Raw genomic sequence first — 22,246 nt, 5'->3', positions numbered from 1 at the left:
AAGTAAAATAAAGATAAAATAAAATAAATATATATTCTTATATTATAGAAATGATTGTTTTATGGGTTAATGTAAAAAAAACCGTAAACTTTACACGTTTTCTCATTTTAAATCACGCAGTTTAAATTTTCTAATTTTTATGCACGAATTACCACTTTTTCTCAAATTCATACACGGTTCTGAGGTGCACTCATTCATTGATGTAAAATGACATCCACCTCAGGAAATTACACCAATATCGAAATGGCTCCATATGAGGCACTATACGGTCGTATGTGTCGATCTCCTATCTGTTGGGAGGAAGTTAGAGAAAGAAAATTAACAGGAGTAGATATTATTCAAATTATCTCAGAGAAGGTACCATTAATTAAGCAGCGATTGGAAACTACTTTCAGTCGCCAGAAAAGTTATGCGGATCCAAAAAAAAAAGAGATAGAGTTTCAAGTTGGTGACTATGTCTTTCTGAAAGTATCACCAATGAAGAGTGTTATTCGTTTTGGAAAGAGGGGCAAGTTATCTCCAAAGTATGTGGGACCATACGAGATTATAGAGCGCATCGGAGCGGTAGCATATAAATTAGATCTACCGCTAGATATGTCACAAGTTCATCCGGTGTTTCACATATCGATGCTGCGAAAGTATATCGCAGATCCTTCTCATGTGATTCAACCACAAGCTGTGGAGGTTAACGGGGAACTTTCTTACGAGGAGCAGCCTGTTGAGATAGTAGATACTCAACTGCGGAAACTTCGTACTAAGGAGATTCCTATGGTGAAAGTGCTGTGGAGAAATCACTCTGTGGAGGAATGTACGTGGGAGACGGAGGCGGATATGCGTCAGCGATATCCTTACCTGTTTCTACAAGGTACGTAGTTCTTATTGAAATTCGAGGACGAATTTTAATAAGGTGGGGAGAATGTAATACCCCGTATAATTTAAGGATTAAATTATTCCACGTAAGGAATAATTTATAGGACCGGGAGAACGTAGATTAAATTTAAGGATAAATTTAATTTATAGTATCTCCGGAAATATAAAATAATTATATAAGTTAAAATATAAAATTTGGATATTTATATTTTAACTAACAGGAATTAAGAAATGCTTATAAATTAAAATAGGATAATTTATAAGTCCCGTGTGAATATTTTTGGAGTCAATCTTCACGAAATATTTTTAGAAAGTTACCCCTAAAATTTTATAGAATTTGGAGATAGAAATTTTATTAAGTGGGTCTAATTTAGCCCTAATAAATCTTTAATAATTTATTAAAGATAAAATATAAGTCCCGTGAGAGTAAAAATTACGTTTTTACTCTAATTACGAATTATGGAATTCATGGTTAAAATTTCATAAAATTTAGAGTTCGTTGTCCGTTTTAGTTATAGACGAATATTTAAGAATTTGGGTTAAAGTAACGCGTGAATACCTAGGGTCTAGTTTGGAATTTAACCAAACTATATATATAAACATTTCATTTGAAATGTTCATAAGCTGCAGAAAATCAAAAACTTAGGTTTTTGAATAAAGAGAAACGGCGACGACGGCACGCGACGGTAGGTTCGACAATTTCGATCCGATTTCTCGTTTCTAACTCAAATTTCTTCGGTAATCCGTTATTAATCGAAGTAATAACCGTTATTTTGAATTTGGTTATATAAAAAAAATGGATTATATTCGAATATATAACGGTTACCGTATCGAATCGAACGTCTACGTAATGATTTTACGTTCCGATAAGAAAAATGGATAGATTGGTGTTTGTATATGTGTTAGGATCAAAATTTGGACGTTTAAGCACGTCGGAAAGCCCGGGAAATCGCGTTTCCCGGGGCTGTGCACGAACGTGCACTAGCCTGGGTGCACGAACATGCACCCAAGGTGCACGAACGTGCACCAGGCAGCACGACCGTGCACAAGGTTGCACGATCGTGCTGCCATGGCTCGAATGGGGGAGTGTTTTGGGGCTTTTTGCCCTAACTTTCGACGCAAGTAATTGTCGAACTATGGATGATTTAAATGGACTTTAAACCTTAAACCTGGACGTTTAAAGGATTAAAAGAACTTGGACAATTAAGGGAGTTTGATTAATTAAAACTTAGAAACGTTTTAATTAGGTTCTCTATTAATCAAAATGATTAATAGTTAGAGGACTATGAGTTAAGATCAAGAATGAGTATAGACTAGATATGTTATATATCTAGTAATGTCAATATAGTTTATTCTTTAGAGTTTGAAATCATATTTCGATTGTGTTTAACAATTGTTTTCTAACTAGATCCGACGAGCAAGCAAGATACCGGACCAGGAGAGTAGAGGGTGATCGAGAACTGTTTGTGGATAACGGTTTTGTGAGTTCGCATATTTACTTTTGAATATTGATGTCAAAACATTTACAACTAAAAATGTATTTGAGATTGCATTGCATAGAGTCGATTTGAAACCAATATATATATCCACTGGAACGTGCTATCTATTGGGAAACAATAGGACAGTGTGATCACCGGTATTAATAAACCATTGCATTGCATACTAGTTGGGTTCTTTGGCCAGATGCTTGCAAAGCGGCCTAGACCTAACATGTTATGCAGGGAAGCCAGTAATTCAATTTACGGCCCAACAAACCTTACACAGAGATAAGATGATTGTGTGACATGAGTTCACATTTCATCATGTGTTAAACAAGAGAGCATTAACTGTGGTACCTAGTTAACCAAATGGGGTTTGTCTTAGGGTTTCATTTGGATCGGTTATTTGGCTGCACAAAGTGCGTTTACATGCGATTTCTGCTTTTATTAATATGCCTGAGTAACTATGTGAATTCACTCATATTTGACCCCCGTTGATTTCCCTTTTCACAGGTAAATGATATTTTGACGTGACAAGACTTCCAATTCTTTCTCCGGAAGTTGTAACTAAATAAAGGTCATTCTAGAGCTGCAGAGTAGTTCTAGCTCCGAACAATAGTTCAATTGTAAACGTTTAAACTCTGATATGAAACTACTGTCAGTATCATTTTGGGACAAAAGCATGTTTTTATAAAAAGGGCTTTTGCCAGTTGTTTATAAGAAACCTGGTTTTGACAAAAGCTTTGTGATTAATTATTTGGCATGCTTAAACCGGTTATCTAATGAGATAACTGGTTTGCACCGCTGGCATTGTTTCTGGACAGGGTTGTGTCAAGATGTGTGTGCAGTGTACACGTATTACCCTGAGTCCAGAAATGCAATTGCATGGTTTTGATTACACGTTTGTCTGAAGGTTTTCAAATACTTGCAAAAAGAGATTGAGACCTTTTATGTTTTCAAAACGCGAAAAGTTTTTACTGTTTTTTCTAGGCTTGCTACGGGTTTCGGAACAATCATTCCCATTCCCTAACGCCGGTCTCGGCACGAGTTTCTAGGCGGAAATCGGGTCGTGACAATATTAAAATATTTATTTTGTTGTAATTTAATTTTCTTTTTTCCATACTTTCATTACGTTTCTGTAATATCCCGATTTTTTTTTTAAATTTTCTAAATGTGTTTTCGATAATAAATTAAATTTTTCAGTGGGCAGTTCGATTCGTAGTAAATTTTTAAACCGATTAAAATTTCAGATATTGGTGTAGTCCTTTTTATTTTGGTGGTTCAACCAAAATGGTTGAACCACCACATGTGAATCAGGTCTTGAAAGAAAACCTGACCCAAAAATGGGAATTCTCGTTCGAGAATTGTGATTCTCGAACGAGACCTCAGCATTTTAAGCTGAGTCTCGTTCGAGAATCAGCATTCTCGAACAAGAATGCAACAGTTTTGCTGGTCTCGTTCGAGACCAGCAGGACCCTTGCTAGGAGGGGATTTCGGACATTGTTCTCTCTATATTCCGACCCCTTAAATACGTAACTTTTAAACCTAATCTATTCTCCACACTACAAGCAAACCCTAGTCACCTTTAACATTCATTTTCACTAAGAATTGTTGCTGAACTCTCCCCTCAAACCTTGCTGATCCGGTAAGCTTCTTATTTCATTTGAATCCAGTTTTTAAGATTGAACGGCATTACGTAATTTTGATCGTTCTAATTCGTTTCTAGATCGAAATCAATACCGTTTGATCTCAGACGTTCTAGACTCACATACCTACGATTCCCAACCTTGATTTCGTGGAACGGTACGCTATCGATTTTGTTTCAATCGCCGTACAGTTATCGCTTTAACGTTATATATACTGTTTCATGCCAAGATGAATTATTCTGCCGAATATTTCCATCTTTCCTTTGGCTTTATTTTGCTATAATCATGACTATGAATCATGGGATGTTAGTTATTGGTATTTAACCTTTCGGCTGTGGATTGAATCCATTGTTTCGTACCCATCATTTTAACGATTCTCGGTTTCGTTGATAATCAATTACTGTGTTGTTTTAGTTCTAAGTTTCTAAGGTCATGGCTTTACTTGTTGATTACATTAGTGATTTATTGTCTTTAGGAATAGGTTGGTTGATTTTGGTAATGAAACATTAAGATCGGGTTTGAGAATTTGATTACTGGATTGTTCATGTTGGCGGGGATTGATGTTTGGTTTAAATGGAAGGGATGGTCAAATAACCATATTGATCACCAAAGTCTTTTACTTAAACCAAATTAATCTTTAAGGTTAAACTTCGTGTAGGTCATCACCAGCTCGGGTAATCCTATTCAAATAAGTATACCAATTTGGCATGTAATCGGCTAAATTACAATTTAGCCCCTGAACTTATTTTATATCTTAATTAAATCGATTTTTGGTTGATTACTTAATACTTTGTTTTAAATTATAAACAAAGGTAATTAATTTGATTTTGGATATCAAATTGGCTAAAGTACAGTTTAGTCCCTAATTGGCTAAAGTACAGTTTAGCCCCTAATTGGTTAAAGTACAGTTTAACCCCTAAAATTTTATAAACTTAAAATTGTTAGATTTTTGGGATGTAACTTGGGTTACTTGGAATTGAAGTTATTAAGTTCCGCTTTTAAAATGGATTATTATTTTATTGAATTGTTTTCTAAATATAAACTCGGGTTTATATTGATAAATGTTTTGAGTCGGGTTAGACTTGGGTCACCCGACAAGTGAGGTTAGCTTGGTAGTTAATGATAACTCGGCTAACCCACTATTTGAAAATTAATTATTATTTAAAGTTTATTAAATAATATTTATAAATTGGATTTTAAAGCGAGAACTCAATAGACTTAAATTAATTGGACTTTATTACCTTTTGGGTATTTTTGTGTTGCTTTGGATTATTTAATTCCGACGTGTAATTTGTGCTAGTCCTATGTGTTGTCTAGTACTCTCTAGAGTTAGGGTCTGTTTTTAATAATTATTTTATTTGTCTAGACCCGTCTATTGTTCGTGCTCCAGAGGCGAACCAGGATTAGTTGCTTGCCGGTTATCACGTGGATTAGCAAGCAATGAGTTTGTACTTACTATTTACCGCTTTATTAAGTAAATTGTTATTTTAATATTAAATATATATACTGTACGTATATTTCGAACTGTTTTTATATTATGGCTCTTAGTTGGAACATGCTACCTAATGGGCATCATTAGGACTGCGTGCGCACCAATAATGATCTGGGAAAGGTAATTATGGTAATGTGGTAACTCGGTGTGAGCATAGCTCTCGGGACCAAGTAGAGTAACTCGGTGTAGCTCAGCTCTCGGAACTCTGGTATAAGTGTGGTCAGTGGTAACTCGGTGTAGCTCAGCTCTCGGGACCAGACCTATTGGATTATGTTATTTATTTAGAATTGTGGATTAGGGTTCCAACTATTATTCGTAATATCGTTATTAAATATTTTAAACGGTTTTAAAGGTTTTCCACTTAATAAATGTAGATAGTGGTATAAACCCATCTCAGTATATCTGACCCCGTTATTTTCCCAATTTTTCCTAGGGTTAAGATCTGAGAGAGTCTGGTGATCTCCGCTTTTACTTTTCTTCGGAGGTTCCATTTATTTTATTTGAACTATCAACTATTTTATTCTTAGACCGCATTAGTTGACTAGACGTCTTTATTTTATTTTAGTTGTTGTCGGATTGGTCCGACGGGATTATTATTGCTTGGGCATGTTATATTACTATTCAGAATTATTTATGTTAAACTGAATTAATATTATTATTGGAAATCATGTTATTTTAATAGCTGAATATTATAACTGCTAGATCTAGGCTGAAGTGTCGGTTGCCCCGAGCATTGGTTTTCTGCAGGTTTATGTGTTTGTATGTTAATCGAAAGGCTAGCTACGGGTTTTGGTACTACATGACCCATACCCTAGCGCCGGTCTTGATTCATGAAAATGAGTCGTGACAAACTTGGTATCAGAGCTTTGGTTTCAAACCAAGGCCATTTGCTTGCTATGTGTTTACTCTGTTAAGTAAGGTTGTGTCTTAGGAACTACTGCGGATATAGGTTTCTGTCATGTCTTTAAAAACGTCATCTTTTGGTTTTTGAAATATTCTGCCTACACCAATAGGATTGCGTCAAGTCAGTCATTATATGTTGATTTGATGCTGTTAATTGTTAATTCTATTTCACTTGGGTGAATATTTTGTTGCTGTTGATTTCTCGGGAAATCCTAATTGTTACTTGTTTTGTTTCATACTTGGGTATGAATTATGTGTTATTTAAATTGCTTTTGTTCAATCCTTAGGATATGGACAACGTTGTTCGTACTCGTGCTCGTGCTGCGGCAGAGCAAGAAGCTGTGGCTGATGATGCGATTTCCATGAAAGTCGATCAGAACGTACCACCAGTTCCGGCCAATGCTGGACGTGGTAGAGGTAGAGGTGCTGGCAGAGGTAGAGGTAGAGGCAGAGGAGCTGGTGGTTGTAGAGGTGGAGCTAGAGGACGTGGTGCAGCAGGTGTTCAGGCACCGAATGTGCAGCAGGCACCGGGGGTGCAACAGGCACCGAATATGCAGGCGTTCGACTTCACTACTTTCTTAGCTGGGATTGTCGAAATGCAGAACAACCAGGCTCTTCTGCAGAATCAGTGTACTGTACTGGGTCAGTTAGCACAGCAACAACAATCTCAGGCTGGTGCTGTAGCTGGTATGGGTGGACTTGCTGGTGTCGGTCACATACCGGCAGATAGAGAGATGGTGATGACCTGCACGAAGTTGAATCCGACTTCTTTTGATGGTACTGGGGATGCTCTTGACTTTTTGGAAGAGTTTGAGTACAACAGTCAGAGGATTCAAGCTACTGATCGTCAATCAGTGATGCTTGTGGAGATGTCGGTGAAGGGTCCAGCTAAGGACTGGTTCCGCGATAACATCATGCCAGAGATGGATACATTGTCTTAGGCTGATTTTGTGACCAGGTTCAGAGGTTACTATCTACCTTTCTCCGTTACTGAGAATTTCAGAGAGAAGCTGCTAAGTTTGAAGAAAGGGGATAGATCAGTGACAGACTACACTACAAAATTTGTCCGTTTGGGGAGGTTTGCTACAGATCTACAGGGTGATCGTGGGCGAGTGAACGACCGCTATATAAGGGGTTTAGGCTCGGAATTTCTTCCTTTGCTGATAGGGGCAGACATGGAGTTTGCTCGGGTAGTGGATAGTGCTCGACGGATGGAGAATTCGTTGATTCAGTTTGGGACGATCTCTGACCCTTTCCAGAATCAGAAGGGAAAGAGTGATCTTCCTAGTGGGGGCAACAGGCCTCAGCGCAACACGGTAGTGGGAACTACTATAGTGGCTCTTCTCAGGCCAATAAGGGGAGTCGCTGTACTCACAACAAAGGGAGGCATAGTGCTAGGAGTGCTCCGTACAGTTCTAGTAGCAGTGGGAGTAACCGTGGTTCAGGACGCGGGTACAATGGTGGATCGAACATTCCGTTCTGCCAGAATTGCAAACGCAGGCACTATGGTCAGTGTCAGTTAGCTCCTGGAGGTTGTTTCTCTTGTGGCCATCCGGGTCATTTTTCCAGGGAGTGTCCGACATCTGGGCAGCAGATGTCTAACTCCAGTGCGGCGCAGTCATCTTATCAGCAGCAGAGACCTGCGTTTACACAGTCTGTAGGGTATTCCCAACCTGCAGCATCTTTTGGTGGCTAGCGTGGCCGTGGTTCTAGTGGTACAGGTTTTGGAGGCCGTGGTAACGGCGGCAGAGGTTCCAACAGTTATAGTACTGGGCAGAGTTCGCAGCAGCAGCCGCAGGGTCAGGCCAGAGTGTTCGCACTTACTCCTCAGGATGCGCGTGCATCAAACGCTATGGTGCAAGGTACCATTCCGATTTCTTTTACTGATGCTTTGGTATTATTTGATGCGGGTGCAACCCATTCGTTTGTGTCTACATGTTTTGCGGGGAAATTGGGTATGGCACCATATGTTTGGAGTGAATCTCTAGCTGTGTCTACACCTATGTCTGAAGGTGTAGTAGTGGACGTCGTTTATCCTTCTTGTCCAGTGGTTATTCAGGGTAGAGAGTTATGTGCAGATTTTATTGTGCTTGACGTTCTTTCTTTTGATGTTATCTTGGGAATAGATTGGCTGTCGCGCCATTATGCTTCTATTGACTGTCGAGGGAAGTCAGTCGAGTTCAGGATTCCAGGTGATCTACCTTTTTCCTATCAGGGAGAGAAGGCGGAGACACCTAAGAATCTAATTTCCGCCATCAAGTAGAAGCGGATGTTAGGCAAGGGTTGCCAGGGTTTTCTTGCTGTGGTTCGTGATTTGGAGGCTGATAGTGGTGATATGCATAGTGTTCCGATAGTGAATGAGTTCACTGATATGTTTCCAGAGGAATTGTCTGGATTACCACATGATCGTGATATCGAGTTTTGCATTGATGTGGTTTCTGGTACAACTCCGATTTCGATACCGCCGTATCGGATGGCTCCTGCAGAGCTGAAGGAGTTGAAGGACCAGTTACAAGAGTTGTTGGATAGCGGGTTTATCAGACCGAGTACTTCTCCGTGGGGTGCTCGAGTTCTGTTTGTGAAAAAGAAAGACGGTTCCTTTCGATTGTGTATCGACTACAGACAGTTGAACAAGGCTACTGTCAAGAACAAATATCCTCTTCCTCGCATCGATGATTTGTTTGACCAGTTGCAGGGTGCGAAGTGCTTTTCCAATATTGATTTGAGGTCTGGGTATCATCAGCTTCGGATCCGTGATGAAGATGTGCCTAAGACTGCTTTTCGGACTCGTTATGGACATTTTGAGTTTCTGGTTATGTCCTTTGGTCTGACAAACGCACCAGTAGGGTTTATGGATATGATGAACAGAGTGTTTAAGCCGTTTTTAGATCAATTCGTTATCATTTTCATTGATGACATTTTGATCTATTCTCGGAGCGAGGAGGAGCATGCTTACCATTTGAGGACTATACTTCAGACGTTGCGTGAGCATCAGTTGTATGCTAAGTTCTCAAAATGTGAGTTCTGGTTGGATCAGGTTACCTTTCTAGGACACGTGGTGTCGAAAGATGGGATCAAGGTTGATGCGAAGAAGATTGAGGCGGTTATGGATTGGCAGAGGCCGAGGTCAGTTACCGAGATCAGAAGTTTTCTTGGTTTAGCTGGCTATTATTGTCGGTTCGTGAAAGATTTCTCCAGAATATCTGCACCGTTGACTAAACTGACACAGAAGGGTGTTAAGTTTGAGTGGACTGACAAGTGCGAGTCGAGCTTTGAGAAGCTCAAGGAGATTTTGACTACAACTCCGGTTTTGGCATTGCCTTCTGGAATTGATGGTTTCACAGTGTATTGTGATGTGTCTCGGATTGGTTTGGGTTGCGTTCTGATGCAACATGGACAGGTGATTGCCTATGCTTCCAGACAGTTGAAGAAGCATGAGGTGAATTACCCTACTCATGATTTAGAGTTGGCAGCTGTGGTTTTTGCTCTGAAAATCTGGAGAATTTATTTGTATGGTGCTACTTGTGAGATTTTCACTAATCATAAGAGTCTGAAGTATATCTTTGATCAGATAGAATTGAACTTGAGACAGAGGAGGTGGCTAGAATTGCTGAAAGACTACGACTGTACTATTCAGTACCATCCTGGTAAGGCTAATGTGGTAGTCGATGCGTTGAGTCGCAAGTCTTCGGGCAGTCTGGCTCATATTTCTGAGATTGGGCGTAGACCCATGGTTAGAGAGTGGCACAGTTTGATAGCTTCAGGCTATGGTTTTCAGGTTTCTCAGGATGGTTGTTTGTCAGCACAGTTACAAGTGCAACCCGTTTTGATTGATCGGATCAAAGCTTTACAAGCTAAGGATCCACAGTTGAAACGAATTATTGAGGAGGTTCGGCAGGACGGTAATTCTGAGTTAATTTTTGTGGATGGTGTTCTGAGACATGGTTCGAGATTGTGTGTTCCGGATTCAGATGGTTTGAGGGACCAGATTCTGGAGGCAGCGCACAAGTCTGCTTATAGTGTTCATCCGGGTTCTACTAAGATGTACCATGATCTTAAGGGTACCTACTGGTGGAGCGGGATGAAGAAGGATGTCGCTGAGTATGTTTTTAAGTGTCTGACTTGCAGCAGGTGAAGTTGTAGCATCAGAGACCTTTTGGCTATCTGCAGCCACTACCTATTCCAGAGTGGAAGTGGGAGCGGATTGCTATGGATTTTGTGGTTGGTTTACCACATACTCGACAGGCGTACGATTCCATCTGGGTGATAGTTGACCGTATGACCAAGTCAGCTCCTTTCCTTCCGATTAAGGTTTCGTATACTGCTTCGAGGTTGGCTCAGTTGTACATCAACATAATTGTCAGTTTGCATGGTGTTCCGGTTTCTATTATTTCAGACAGAGGTTCTGTGTTTACTTCGAGGTTCTGGAAAGCGTTACAGGAATCCTTGGGTTCTCGGTTGGATTTCAGTACAGCTTTTCATCCTCAGACTGACGGTCAGTCTGAGAGGACTATTCAGACGTTGGAGGATATGCTCAGGATGTGTGTTCTCGATTTTCAGGATAGCTGGGATACTCATCTGCTGTTGATTGAGTTTTCTTACAACAACAGTTACCACGCGAGTATCGAGATGGCGCCGTATGAGGCTTTGTACGGGCGCAAGTGTAGATCTCCTATCTGTTGGGAGGAGGTTAGAGAGCGTAAACTCTCGGGAGCGGAGATTATTCAGATTACCTCAGAGAAGGTACCATTGATCAAACGGAGGTTAGAGACTGCTTTTAGTCGGCATAAGAGTTATGCTGATCCGAAGAGGAAAGACATTGAGTTTCATGTTGGTGATTTCGTGTTTCTTCGGGTTTCGCCAATGAAAGGCGTGGTTCGTTTTGGTGTCAAGGGAAAGTTGGCACCGAGGTATATTGGTCCTTATGAGATTTCAGAGATGATTGGAGCTGTGGCTTATCGTCTGGTTCTGCCGCCACACATGTCTTTAGTACATCCTGTGTTTCATGTTTCTATGTTGAGAAATTGTATTTCTGATCCTTTGCACGTGATTGTGCCTCAGAGTGTTGAGATTGACCAGGAGCTCTCCTATGAGGAACAGCCAGTTGAGATTGTGGATACGCAAGTGCGTAAGTTGCGGAACAAGGAGATTTCGATGGTCAAAGTTCTCTGGCGCAATCATTCTGTAGAGGAGTGAACTTGGGAAACCGAGTCGGATATGCGGAATCGCAATTCTTTTCTTTTTCCGTGAGGTACGATATCTTGATTTTCTGTAATTTTTATGATTTTTACTTGGGTACGTGTCATTCCGGTGTTAATTGTTATCGTGTTGAATTCGAGGACGAATTTATAATTAGTTGGGGAGAATGTAATATCCCGGAATTTTTTTTAAATTTTCTAAATGTGTTTTCGGTAATAAATTAAATTTTTCGGGGGGGCGGTTCGATTCGTAGTAAATTTTTGGTCCGGTTAAAATTTCAGAAATTGGTGTAGTCCTTTTTATTTTGGTGGTTCAACCAAAATGGTTGAACCACCACATGTGAATCAGGTCTCGAAAGAGACCTGACCCAAAAATGGGAATTCTCGTTCGAGAATTGTGATTCTCGAACGAGACCTCAGCATTTTAAGCTAAGTCTCGTTCGAGAATCAGCATTCTCGAACAAGAATGCAACAGTTTTGCTGGTCTCGTTCGAGACCAGCAGGACCCTTGCGAGTAGGGCATTTCAGACATTGTTCTCTCTATATTTTGACCCCTTAAATACGTAACTTTTAAACCTAATCTATTCTCCACACTACAAGCAAACCCTAGCCACCTTTAACATTCATTTTCACTGAGAATTGTTGCTGAACTCTCCCCTCAAACCTTGCTGATCCGGTAAGCTTCTTATTTCATTTGAATCCAGTTTTTACGATTGAACGGCATTACGTAATTTTGATCGTTCTAATTCGTTTCTAGATCGAAATCAATACCGTTTGATCTCAGACGTTCTAGAATCACATACCTACGATTCCCAACCTTGATTTCGTTGAACGGTACGCTATCGATTTCGTTTCAATCGCCGTACGGTTATCGCTTTAATGTTATATATACTGTTTCATGCCAAGATGAATGATTCTGCCGAATATTTCCATCTTTCCTTTGGCTTTATTTTGCTATAATCATGACTATGAATCATGGGATGTTAGTTATTGGTATTTAAGCTTTCGGTTGTGGATTGAATCCATCGTTTCGTACCCATCATTTTAACGATTCTCTGTTTCGTTGATAATCAATTACTGTGTTGTTTTAGTTCTAAGTTTCTAAGGTTCATGGCTTTACTAGTTGATTACATTGGTGATTTATTGTCTTTAGGAATAGGTTGATTGATTTTGGTAATGAAACATTAAGATCGGGTTTGAGAATTTGATTACTGGATTGTTCATGTTGGCGGGGATTGATGTTTGGTTTAAATGGAAGGGATGGTCAAATAACCATATTGATCACCAAAGTCTTTTACTTAAACCAAATTAATCCTTAAGGTTAAACTTCGTGTAGGTCATCACCATCTCGGGTAATCCTATTTAAATAAGTATACCAATTTGGCATGTAATCGGCTAAATTACAATTTAGCCCCTGAACTTATTTTATATCTTAATTAAATCGATTTTTGGTTGATTACTTAATACTTTGTTTTAAATTATAAACAAAGGTAATTAATTTGATTTTGGATATCAAATTGGCTAAAGTACAGTTTAGTCCCCAATTGGCTAAAGTACAGTTTAGCCCTAATTGGTTAAAGTACAGTTTAACCCCTAAAATTTTATAAACTTAAAATGGTTAGATTTTTGGGATGTAACTTGGGTTACTTGGAATTGAAGTTATTAAGTTCCGCTTTTAAAATTGATTATTATTTTATTGAATTGTTTTCTAAATATAAACTCGGGTTTATATTGATAAATGTTTTGAGTCGGGTTAGACTTGGGTCACCCGACAAGTGAGGTTAGCTTGGTAGTTAATGATAACTCGGCTAACCCAATATTTGAAAATTAATTATTATTTAAAGTTTATTAAATAATATTTATAAATTGGATTTTAAAGCGAGAACTCAATAGACTTATATTAATTGGACTTTATTACCTTTTGGGTATTTTTGTGTTGCTTTGGATTATTTAATTCCGACGTGTAATTTGTGCTAGTCCTATGTGTTGTCTAGTACTCTCTAGAGTTAGGGTCTGTTTTTTAATAATTATTTTATTTGTCTAGACCCGTCTATTGTTCGTGCTCCAGAGGCGAACCAGGATTAGTTGCTTGCCGGTTATCACGTGAATTAGCAAGCAGTGAGTTTGTACTTACTATTTACCGCTTTATTAAGTAAATTGTTATTTTAATATTAAATATATATACTGTACGTTATATTTCGAACTGTTTTTATATTATGGCTTTTAGTTGGAACATGCTACCTAATGGGCATCATTAGGACTGCGTGCGCACCGGTAATGATCTGGGAAAGATAATTATGGTAATGTTGTAACTCGGTGTGAGCATAGCTCTCGGGACCAAGTAGAGTAACTCGGTGTAGCTCAGCTCTCGGGACTCTGTTATAAGTGTGGTCAGTGGTAACTCGGTGTAGTTCAGCTCTCGGGACCAGACCTATTGGATTATGTTATTTATTTAGAATTGTGGATTATGGTTCCAACTATTATTCGTAATATTGTTATTAAATGGTTTAAACGGTTTTAATGGTTTTCCACTTAATAAATGTAGATAGTGGTATAAACTCATCTCAGTATATCTGACCCCGTTGTTTTCCCAATTTTTCCCAGGGTTATGATCTGAGAGATTCTGGTGATCTCCGCTTTTACTTTTCTTCGGAGGTTTCATTTATTTTATTAGAACTTTCAACTATTTTATTCTTATACCGCAGTAGTTGACTAGACGTCTTTATTTTATTTTAGTTATTTTCGGATTGGTCCGACGGGATTATTATTGCTTGGGCATGTTATATTACTATGCAGAATTATTTATGTTAAACCGAATTAATATTATTATTGGAAAGCATGTTATTTTAATAGCTGAATATTATAACTGCTAGATCTAGGCTGAAGTCTCGGTTGCTCCGAGCATTGGTTTTCTGCAGGTTTATGTGTTTGTATGTTAATCGGAAGGCTAGCTACGGGTTTTGGTACTACATTACCCATACCCTAGCGCCGGTCTTGATTCATTAAAATGGGTCGTGACAGTTTCATTACAAATTTGCATGCATTACTTATTCTAACAAAATGCTAATTAGGTATTATGGTTTTCAATAATTTATTGACTTTTTTTAACATTACATTTGATTTTATAAATAAAACTCAAGATTCAAATAAATAATTTATTGTGATATTGTGGTTCATATATAAATTGTTTTAAAAAAAATATATAAAATTATTTTTCTAAAAAAATTGTGACAGTTGAAGACATTTGGTAATTCAATTTAACACTTAATTTCAAACAAATCGATATGTAATCATTTTTTAAAATTTAATTAAAAAAATTAAAAAATTATAGTTTGGTTTATATTTATGAAAAATATTGTTATTATAATTGTGTATTTTTTCATAAACAAAAAATATATATCAAAATTCAATTATGAAAAAAACAATGTTCAATAGAAAATAATAAAACATTTCAAGAGTCAAATAAATAATTTATTATGTAATTATTTAGATAAAAAAATAAGATTGTTTGAGTTGAGAATGTTTGATAACTCGATTAATTCTTCTTGCTCTTTATGTTTGGAGGAGGAAACGAGCATTCACACCCCTTTTATATATAGCTTATCTCTGTAAATTATAAGAATATCAATTAGCTATTAATTAATTAAATTCCCAACCAACAATTTTAATAAACACTAACTTGTTCCTCTAGCCTTCTCCTTCATTGCTGCAGACCTGAAAATAACTTTTCAATGGTAATAAGCTACTGGATAAATACCCAACCAATTAGCAATAAATCAAGTGATAGCATAATAATTATCAATTTAATTATACAAATAGCAAAAATACATATTTAAACTTTACAAAATCAAATAAAAAAGATTACGAATAGATATAAAAATCAAAAACTGGTTGTTGATCTCATTGTTCTTATATTACAAAAGCACAAAAACGAAGAAAAATATCGTCATCAACTCCATAAATTTAATAAATACAATGGACAAAACATTCATATAAATATAAAAATATTATCGATAAAATATAAATGAATAAGCATCAACTCTATAAAAGCCACAATCCTCAACAATTTACTTGTTCATGTGAATTAATGATAATAGAATTGAAAAAAAATTAAAATTGTATAAAATAGGAATCAGAAAAGAGTTTGTATACTAATACAATTAGAGTATTGGATAAATATATACATATTGTAAACGTAGTAATCCTATAATAAAGGGATAGAATGTACATATTTTTTTATTAATCAAATGTAATATTAAAGATAAGAAATTTATTAAAAACTCATTGAAAAAATAGAATTAGAAAAAGTGTTTTAACAAAGGTGGAAACTATGAAAATGTTCTATTTGGCGACAATCAATGAGAGAGTTTCGTTGCTCCTCTCAATTATATAATATATAGATATAGATCGAGAGAATGTGGGCCTAGCACATACGAAAGCCCACAAGTTAATATACGAGTAAATTATTCCGGGAATTCCCGATTTAATTTTAAATTTATACTTTATAAATTTAAATTCATATTTATAAAAACAATATTACATAATTAACTCATAAAAATAATAAAAATTATGAATAAAAAAGCTTATGTTATATTTACTGTAATTCATAGTTCCGTGAAATTTTTTTGATTTATTATTTGTGTTATGTGTGCAAATTTAAATTAAATTTAATCGCCATCTTTAAAAAAAAAAACTCCATTCGAACTACGCAGACTTTGATCACGTCAAGCGGGTACGTAGGCTTTTCAGATTAAATCTAAAATCAAGTCCACCTTTCTTTTTAAATCTTATTTGTCCATTTTATTTAGATTTTTCTTTTATTCAATACATTTTAATTTAATTCATTGTTTAATTTTCAATATTAAATTCGAGATCAGTCTCATTCATCTCATAAAGATTTTTCTTTCCCCAAATTAATCTTTTTTTAACTTTTTCAAAAATTAAGTTTACATTTTTAAACCCCAATCGAACAACGCTGACTTTGATCCTGTCATACTTGAGATCAAGTCCACTTTTTTAATAATCATTTTGGTCAAATTAATTGTGTTAAAATTCGAATAATAAGATTTAAAAACTAAATGCAAATTTTCAAAGTCCAATCAAACTACGTGGACTTTGATCCCTTTTCACAGGTACGTAGGTAGTCGGAATTCTAATTTTCGATTCAAGTCCAATTTTTCAAAACCTTTATTTATTTATTTAATCTTTTATCTTTATGTCTTGTTTCTATTTCGTTATTTATTTATTTCAGTGCTCTATTATTATTATTATTATTATTATTATTATTATTATTATTATTATTATTTTATATGTATTATTCATATTGTTACTCTCATACTTTTATTATTTATTAATTTATCTTATTTCTATAAAATAAAATAAATAATGCAATATTCTACATTCCATTTTTCGTTTAAAAAATAAAATAAAAATTCTCACAAATTGTACCTTGGATAAGGTACTTTAGTAATTTTTGAAAAATAAAATATACTTTCACGCAGAGTCATGTCAACAAAAATAATTAGTGAATATTTTTAAAATACAGTCAATCATTGAATATATAAAATAATTATCGCAACACAAGTTCCAGCAATGGGTGTGCCAGGAAGGCGTTTGCTATCCCTACATGCAAAATCTGAACCCTAAACACAGACCAGTAAAAACAAAGGTTGCCCAATCCCAATCAATAGATTGGTGGCGACTCCAAATGAAAACAAAGAAATTAAAAAGCGATTAGCTAACAAAGGAGTTTTTAGCCACGTTCGCGAGGCTATACAGATATTATAAAGAATTTTTCGCAAGGATATTACATATAGCTATATATTAACATTTATAAATTCTTTTTTTTTTCGGCCCCGCGACAGCTGGCGACTCCACTAGGGATTTGTGTGATTTAATGATATTTGTTATTGTTAATTCTTAATTTTGTTTGTGTAATTGCGTATGATTGTTTCATATTACTTTGATTATCTACATAACATATTCACTTTCACACACTCACTAGACGAGTCAGATTCGGCTTGTCACTTTGCATTAGGATAGCTGGAGCGAGTAGCGATACCTTCATGGGAAGCCTGAAGTAGTACGTGAAAGTCTCCACCCAATCTTCTCCAGACTTCTCTAAGTCAAATGGGAATTTTTATTTGCCTGAACTCAAGCAACATAAAAGCACAATAATTTGGGACCCTTTTTGACCAGCCTATTTGCCTACCGTATATATAGAGCGACAAGTACATAATTATTCATACACAGAGAAAGACACATATTAACCAGAGCTATAAATTATTTCAAACATTTGCATGTTCTATGTTGCATAACTCTTGTTTTTGTCTTTGTCTTATGTGCAATATTATTTTAATTATTTTATCTTTTGATGCATATTTCTTGTCATTAAACATCATACATTTATACATGCTTTCTTTTCAAACAAAACAACATTAATAAAAAATTTAAAATTATTTTATTAAGGTAAAAGGTAGCTCGTCATCCAAAAAGTCAATCCACCACACACCGATACTTAATTCACTTTAAATGTTTTGAAATGGAGAAATTCATTGACGATGTTAAGGTAAAAGTGCAAGATCTTGAGAAGCGAATTTCTGGGATTCCGAAAATTAAAAAATAAATCAGCAAGCTTTTGGAATTGATCAAAGAAAAAGGTGTTATAGAACTGCCTAATTTTCAAATGGGAACACCTGAACATCCTGACCAAATTGGCTAATCTTCCAAACCTTGGATCACACAATTAGCATATGCTCATCCTATAACTCAATGCTTCACTCAAGGCATTAAAACAATTAAAGTACCAGATTTGGATAATTCTAAGATGCAAATTGAGATAAAGACGCAATCGCTTGAGTGTGTCCATATGCTAGAAGAAATGTTGAAAGCTCTTGAGGGAACTGATTCATACAACACAACAGATGTGTCACGACCCAAATTTATGAGTCGCGAGCGGCGTTAGGGAATGGGAGTGGTAGCTCCGAAACCCGTAGCAAGCCTAAAATCCTGTGTAATTTTTTCGCAAATCAAATCATTTTTCATATATCAAAATACATGTGACCCCATTTTACAAAAATATCAGAGTTAAAATGCGCTAGACAAAAACATCTAGACTACTGCGGACCGCTAGAATGAAAACCTTCTTTCACTTCTTGTACAAATCACTTCCGAGAATTAGAACTTCGGAAGATTGACTCTCCAAATCATATTATGCTATCCCTGAAAAATGGGAGGAGCAACAGGGTCAGTATAAAACTGAGTGAGTTCACCAAAATTACACGCAATATCACATAAAGGGTTAAAACCGTTGAAAACCCATTTTATATATAAAAAATACTCTTTTGAAATCATATTTCATACCCTGTTGACTTTCCTTTATAACTCTTTGTTTATTTCATAAACTTATAGTTTATACGTATTTGACATTTTTGATTTCTTATTATAGTATTGATATTTTTCTTTCTCATTTTGTTGCAATAGTTTTCGATTGAATCTTAAATCTTAGGTTATATCATCACGATTCTAGATCGAATTAAATCATTGGCAAGTCTCTTGTGACTTGATCCTTATGGTTGGGTCCCGAGATAGTTCAACCGAGTTACCTTCAACCATGTGGCACAGTCTCGAGATAGTTCGACCGAGTTACTCATGCCACTACTTAATCCCAAGTTGTGAGTCCCGAGATAGTTCAACCGAGTTACTCACCAGACACAGGTCCCGAGATAGTTCAACCGAGTTACCTTCGTGTCTGCATTCGGACTCTGCACCCTGCAAGTCTTTTGAACTTAACTGTCGATTCATATAATTCCTATTGATATTTCATAGGAGTGTTTGTTCCGTATTACTTCGCGATCTTGTTTCGTACAATTTCTCGATGTATACATACTTTTTATTTCGTGTGAGTCTCGAGTACTATTATCGATAATGGATGAGATACGGGTCCCGGGATAGTTCTACCGAGTTCAACCTCGTATCTTAGTTCTTATTATTGGGTGTACCATAGTACAATTCTCATTTTATGTTTCCAGTTGATTTTGTATTTTTCGTTCTATTGTATTGATCCTTTATGGACCATAACATGCACAATACACTCTACAACATACATTAATAACACACGCACATATGGGTATTTGTTATGATTAATAGTACGTATAGGAACATACTAAGTTTCTTTATAAATATTTGCATAATAGTACATATAGGAATGTACTATATTCTTTTTATTTATATTTGGTTCGGTTTACATTATATTACTTTACCCATCCCCGGTGTTTAAACATATATATATTCTTTTCATTTATTTATGTTATTGTCAAAATAGCACAATATGATAAAACATCATTTTCGAAACATACATACGTATACATTTTAAAAACAAACCTTTCAAATATATAAATATTCATATAGCCTTTCGTAATAAAATACGCGGCTTTATGAATATTGACGAGTAATTTAAAGTGTACTCACCACTTGCTATCCAAATTCTTCAAATAAACACGAAGACATCTCGATTCGTTCCCCTCGAGCCTTATCGATTGTCGCTTATCCGATCTACGCAATATATGAATAGCAAGAATTAATAAAATTCAAGCTATAACTACTTAACTAAAAAGTTGGTTTTCTAGCCAACTTAACCTATTAAAAACGCGCACCTAATATAGTCCGACCCCTAAACAAAATCGATATTCTTAAAGTTCGGAATGTCGCCTAAAACTTTCATTTAGGTCTCAGAGTAAAACTCGCACCCGAAGGTGTCGGAAAATAAGTCGGAAGTTGGTTCCCCGATTTAAACACTATGGGATTGCACAAATAGTCTACTAGGGCTGCTACTTTGGGCCTTAAAACCGAGTATGTATAACAATCATTTTCTAAAACAAACTCGACATACTTAAACTTCATATTCATATCTACAACTTCCGTGAAGACTTCGACTAGTTTTGACATCTCGATTATTCACAATAAATTTCCAAAGTTGGGTCCTTAATTCAATTTAATTCAAATTCAGTATTTTTCTTGCATTTTTGAGCTTTAGATTCACTTATCTTAAAGCATCAAAACTGCGATTAAATTGTTAATATTTAATCTATGTAATACGATCTACAATTTCCATTTAGGTCCGAACTTGATTCGGTATGCGTAGGGGATCGGAAAACATACTCGAACTGTCTACCCTGCAAAATTTTAGAGCTATTGGCAGCCCATAAATCTTCCTAGCAAGCCTACTTTGGCTTCTTGTGCAGGGCATATTCTGCCTCGTGGGGCGAAACCGAGTTGGTCGGGATTTAGTCCGACATGCACCCACGCCATACGTACAATTTCCGACATGAAATATACCCCTAACGACCTCCGAAACCTCTCTCAAATTTAACTCAAACTTAACTCTTAAAACAGTATTTTATTAACATAAAATACGTTTAATCCATTTATAATTGGACTGTTTCGAAGCCTTTATCCTTTTTAACTCCGATAATTCATAGTTTACACCTCCGACTATCCACTTTATTTTTCTTATAATTTTTCCTTAAAATTAATTAATTTTCTAAAGTGACTAACTAGTCAACTTTGAGCCGACGAACGACATACTAAAAAATGTCGAACGGCTGAACAAATCATTCACTTTTATTCTCGAGCACCCCGACTACAACTTTTATGAAGGACCGAACAAGAACCGACGTGTCTACGAGCGGCTGGGGGCTGCCAAAACAGCCCCCTGGGCTGCCCTGTTCTGGGCAGAATCTGCCCAGAAACAGGGCAGTGTCTGCTCTGGTGAGCAGGGCTATTCTGCTCACGGGAGCAGACTGGTTCTGCTCGCCGGAGCAGAACCATCACCGCCATGATGTATTACGACATGCACACGACCAATCTGACTAATATCCTGCCATGAAAACCGATCCTAAACCACTCAAATTGCCCCTCAAGCATCACTCCTTAACATATCCAAAACAGTTTGTATTTTCAGCTTATACATCAATAAAACCTATCAATTCACCACAAAAACTCCTTGGTTCAGATTTATACCTTTGGTTGATGTCTCATCATTGTTGCCGAACATTGCTTCTCCAAGAACCATGATCAATTCTTCAAAATCCTAGCTTCAAATCCATCATACACATCTCACAAACAACAAACATTTTAGAATTGTCTTGATATATTTATCGAATAACTCCTTATGCAACCAATTATACCAACCTTCTTAACCCCTGATTCATAACCATTATGAATTGATCCTTCTTTCTTCGATCGTTTATAATAATATCTTCTTGCACGTAAGGTTCACATCTCGTGACGTAACTAACTTCTATGTTCGATTCCTTTATTCTAGAGGTACACTTGCTCCTAGTCTTGGGCGTGGTCGCTATTACTTTACCAACGTGTAAAGTAGCGTCGCTGTCCTCGTATTCAACATACAAAACTGCTTTAAAGATTTAAAATTCAAATCTCGATGCGTTATTTCACGATACACCATTCGTTATTCTATACACGTATGTTCTTATGTAGGCCTAACAAGATGATCAGTCTTGTTCTATGCCTTTAGGTATAGAGTCACTGTCTGAGCTTACTTACGTTTGAAAATTCATCCGTGTAAAAATCAAATTTCTTTTCATATTTCAAATCATGTCATAATTGTGCACTGGTGTGATGACTTCTCTCATCACA

General features: G+C 36.4%; 1 protein-coding gene across 1 annotated transcript; it reads left to right on the top strand.

The window, feature by feature from the left end:
- Nucleotides 1-207: 207 nt before the first annotated feature.
- LOC126678232 (uncharacterized) lies at nucleotides 208-21,426 on the top strand. The gene is made up of 2 exons (XM_056105482.1): nucleotides 208-865; nucleotides 21,245-21,426. The coding sequence occupies exons 1-2, from the start codon at nucleotides 208-210 to the stop codon at nucleotides 21,424-21,426; spliced, it is 840 nt and encodes a 279-aa protein (XP_055961457.1).
- Nucleotides 21,427-22,246: the final 820 nt, after the last annotated feature.

Source organism: Mercurialis annua, linkage group LG4 (genome assembly GCF_937616625.2).
Source record: "Mercurialis annua linkage group LG4, ddMerAnnu1.2, whole genome shotgun sequence".
NCBI classification, from domain to species: Eukaryota; Viridiplantae; Streptophyta; class Magnoliopsida; order Malpighiales; family Euphorbiaceae; genus Mercurialis; species Mercurialis annua.
Note: the sequence above shows the minus strand (reverse complement) of the source record. Positions and strands in the feature narration are given on the sequence as shown.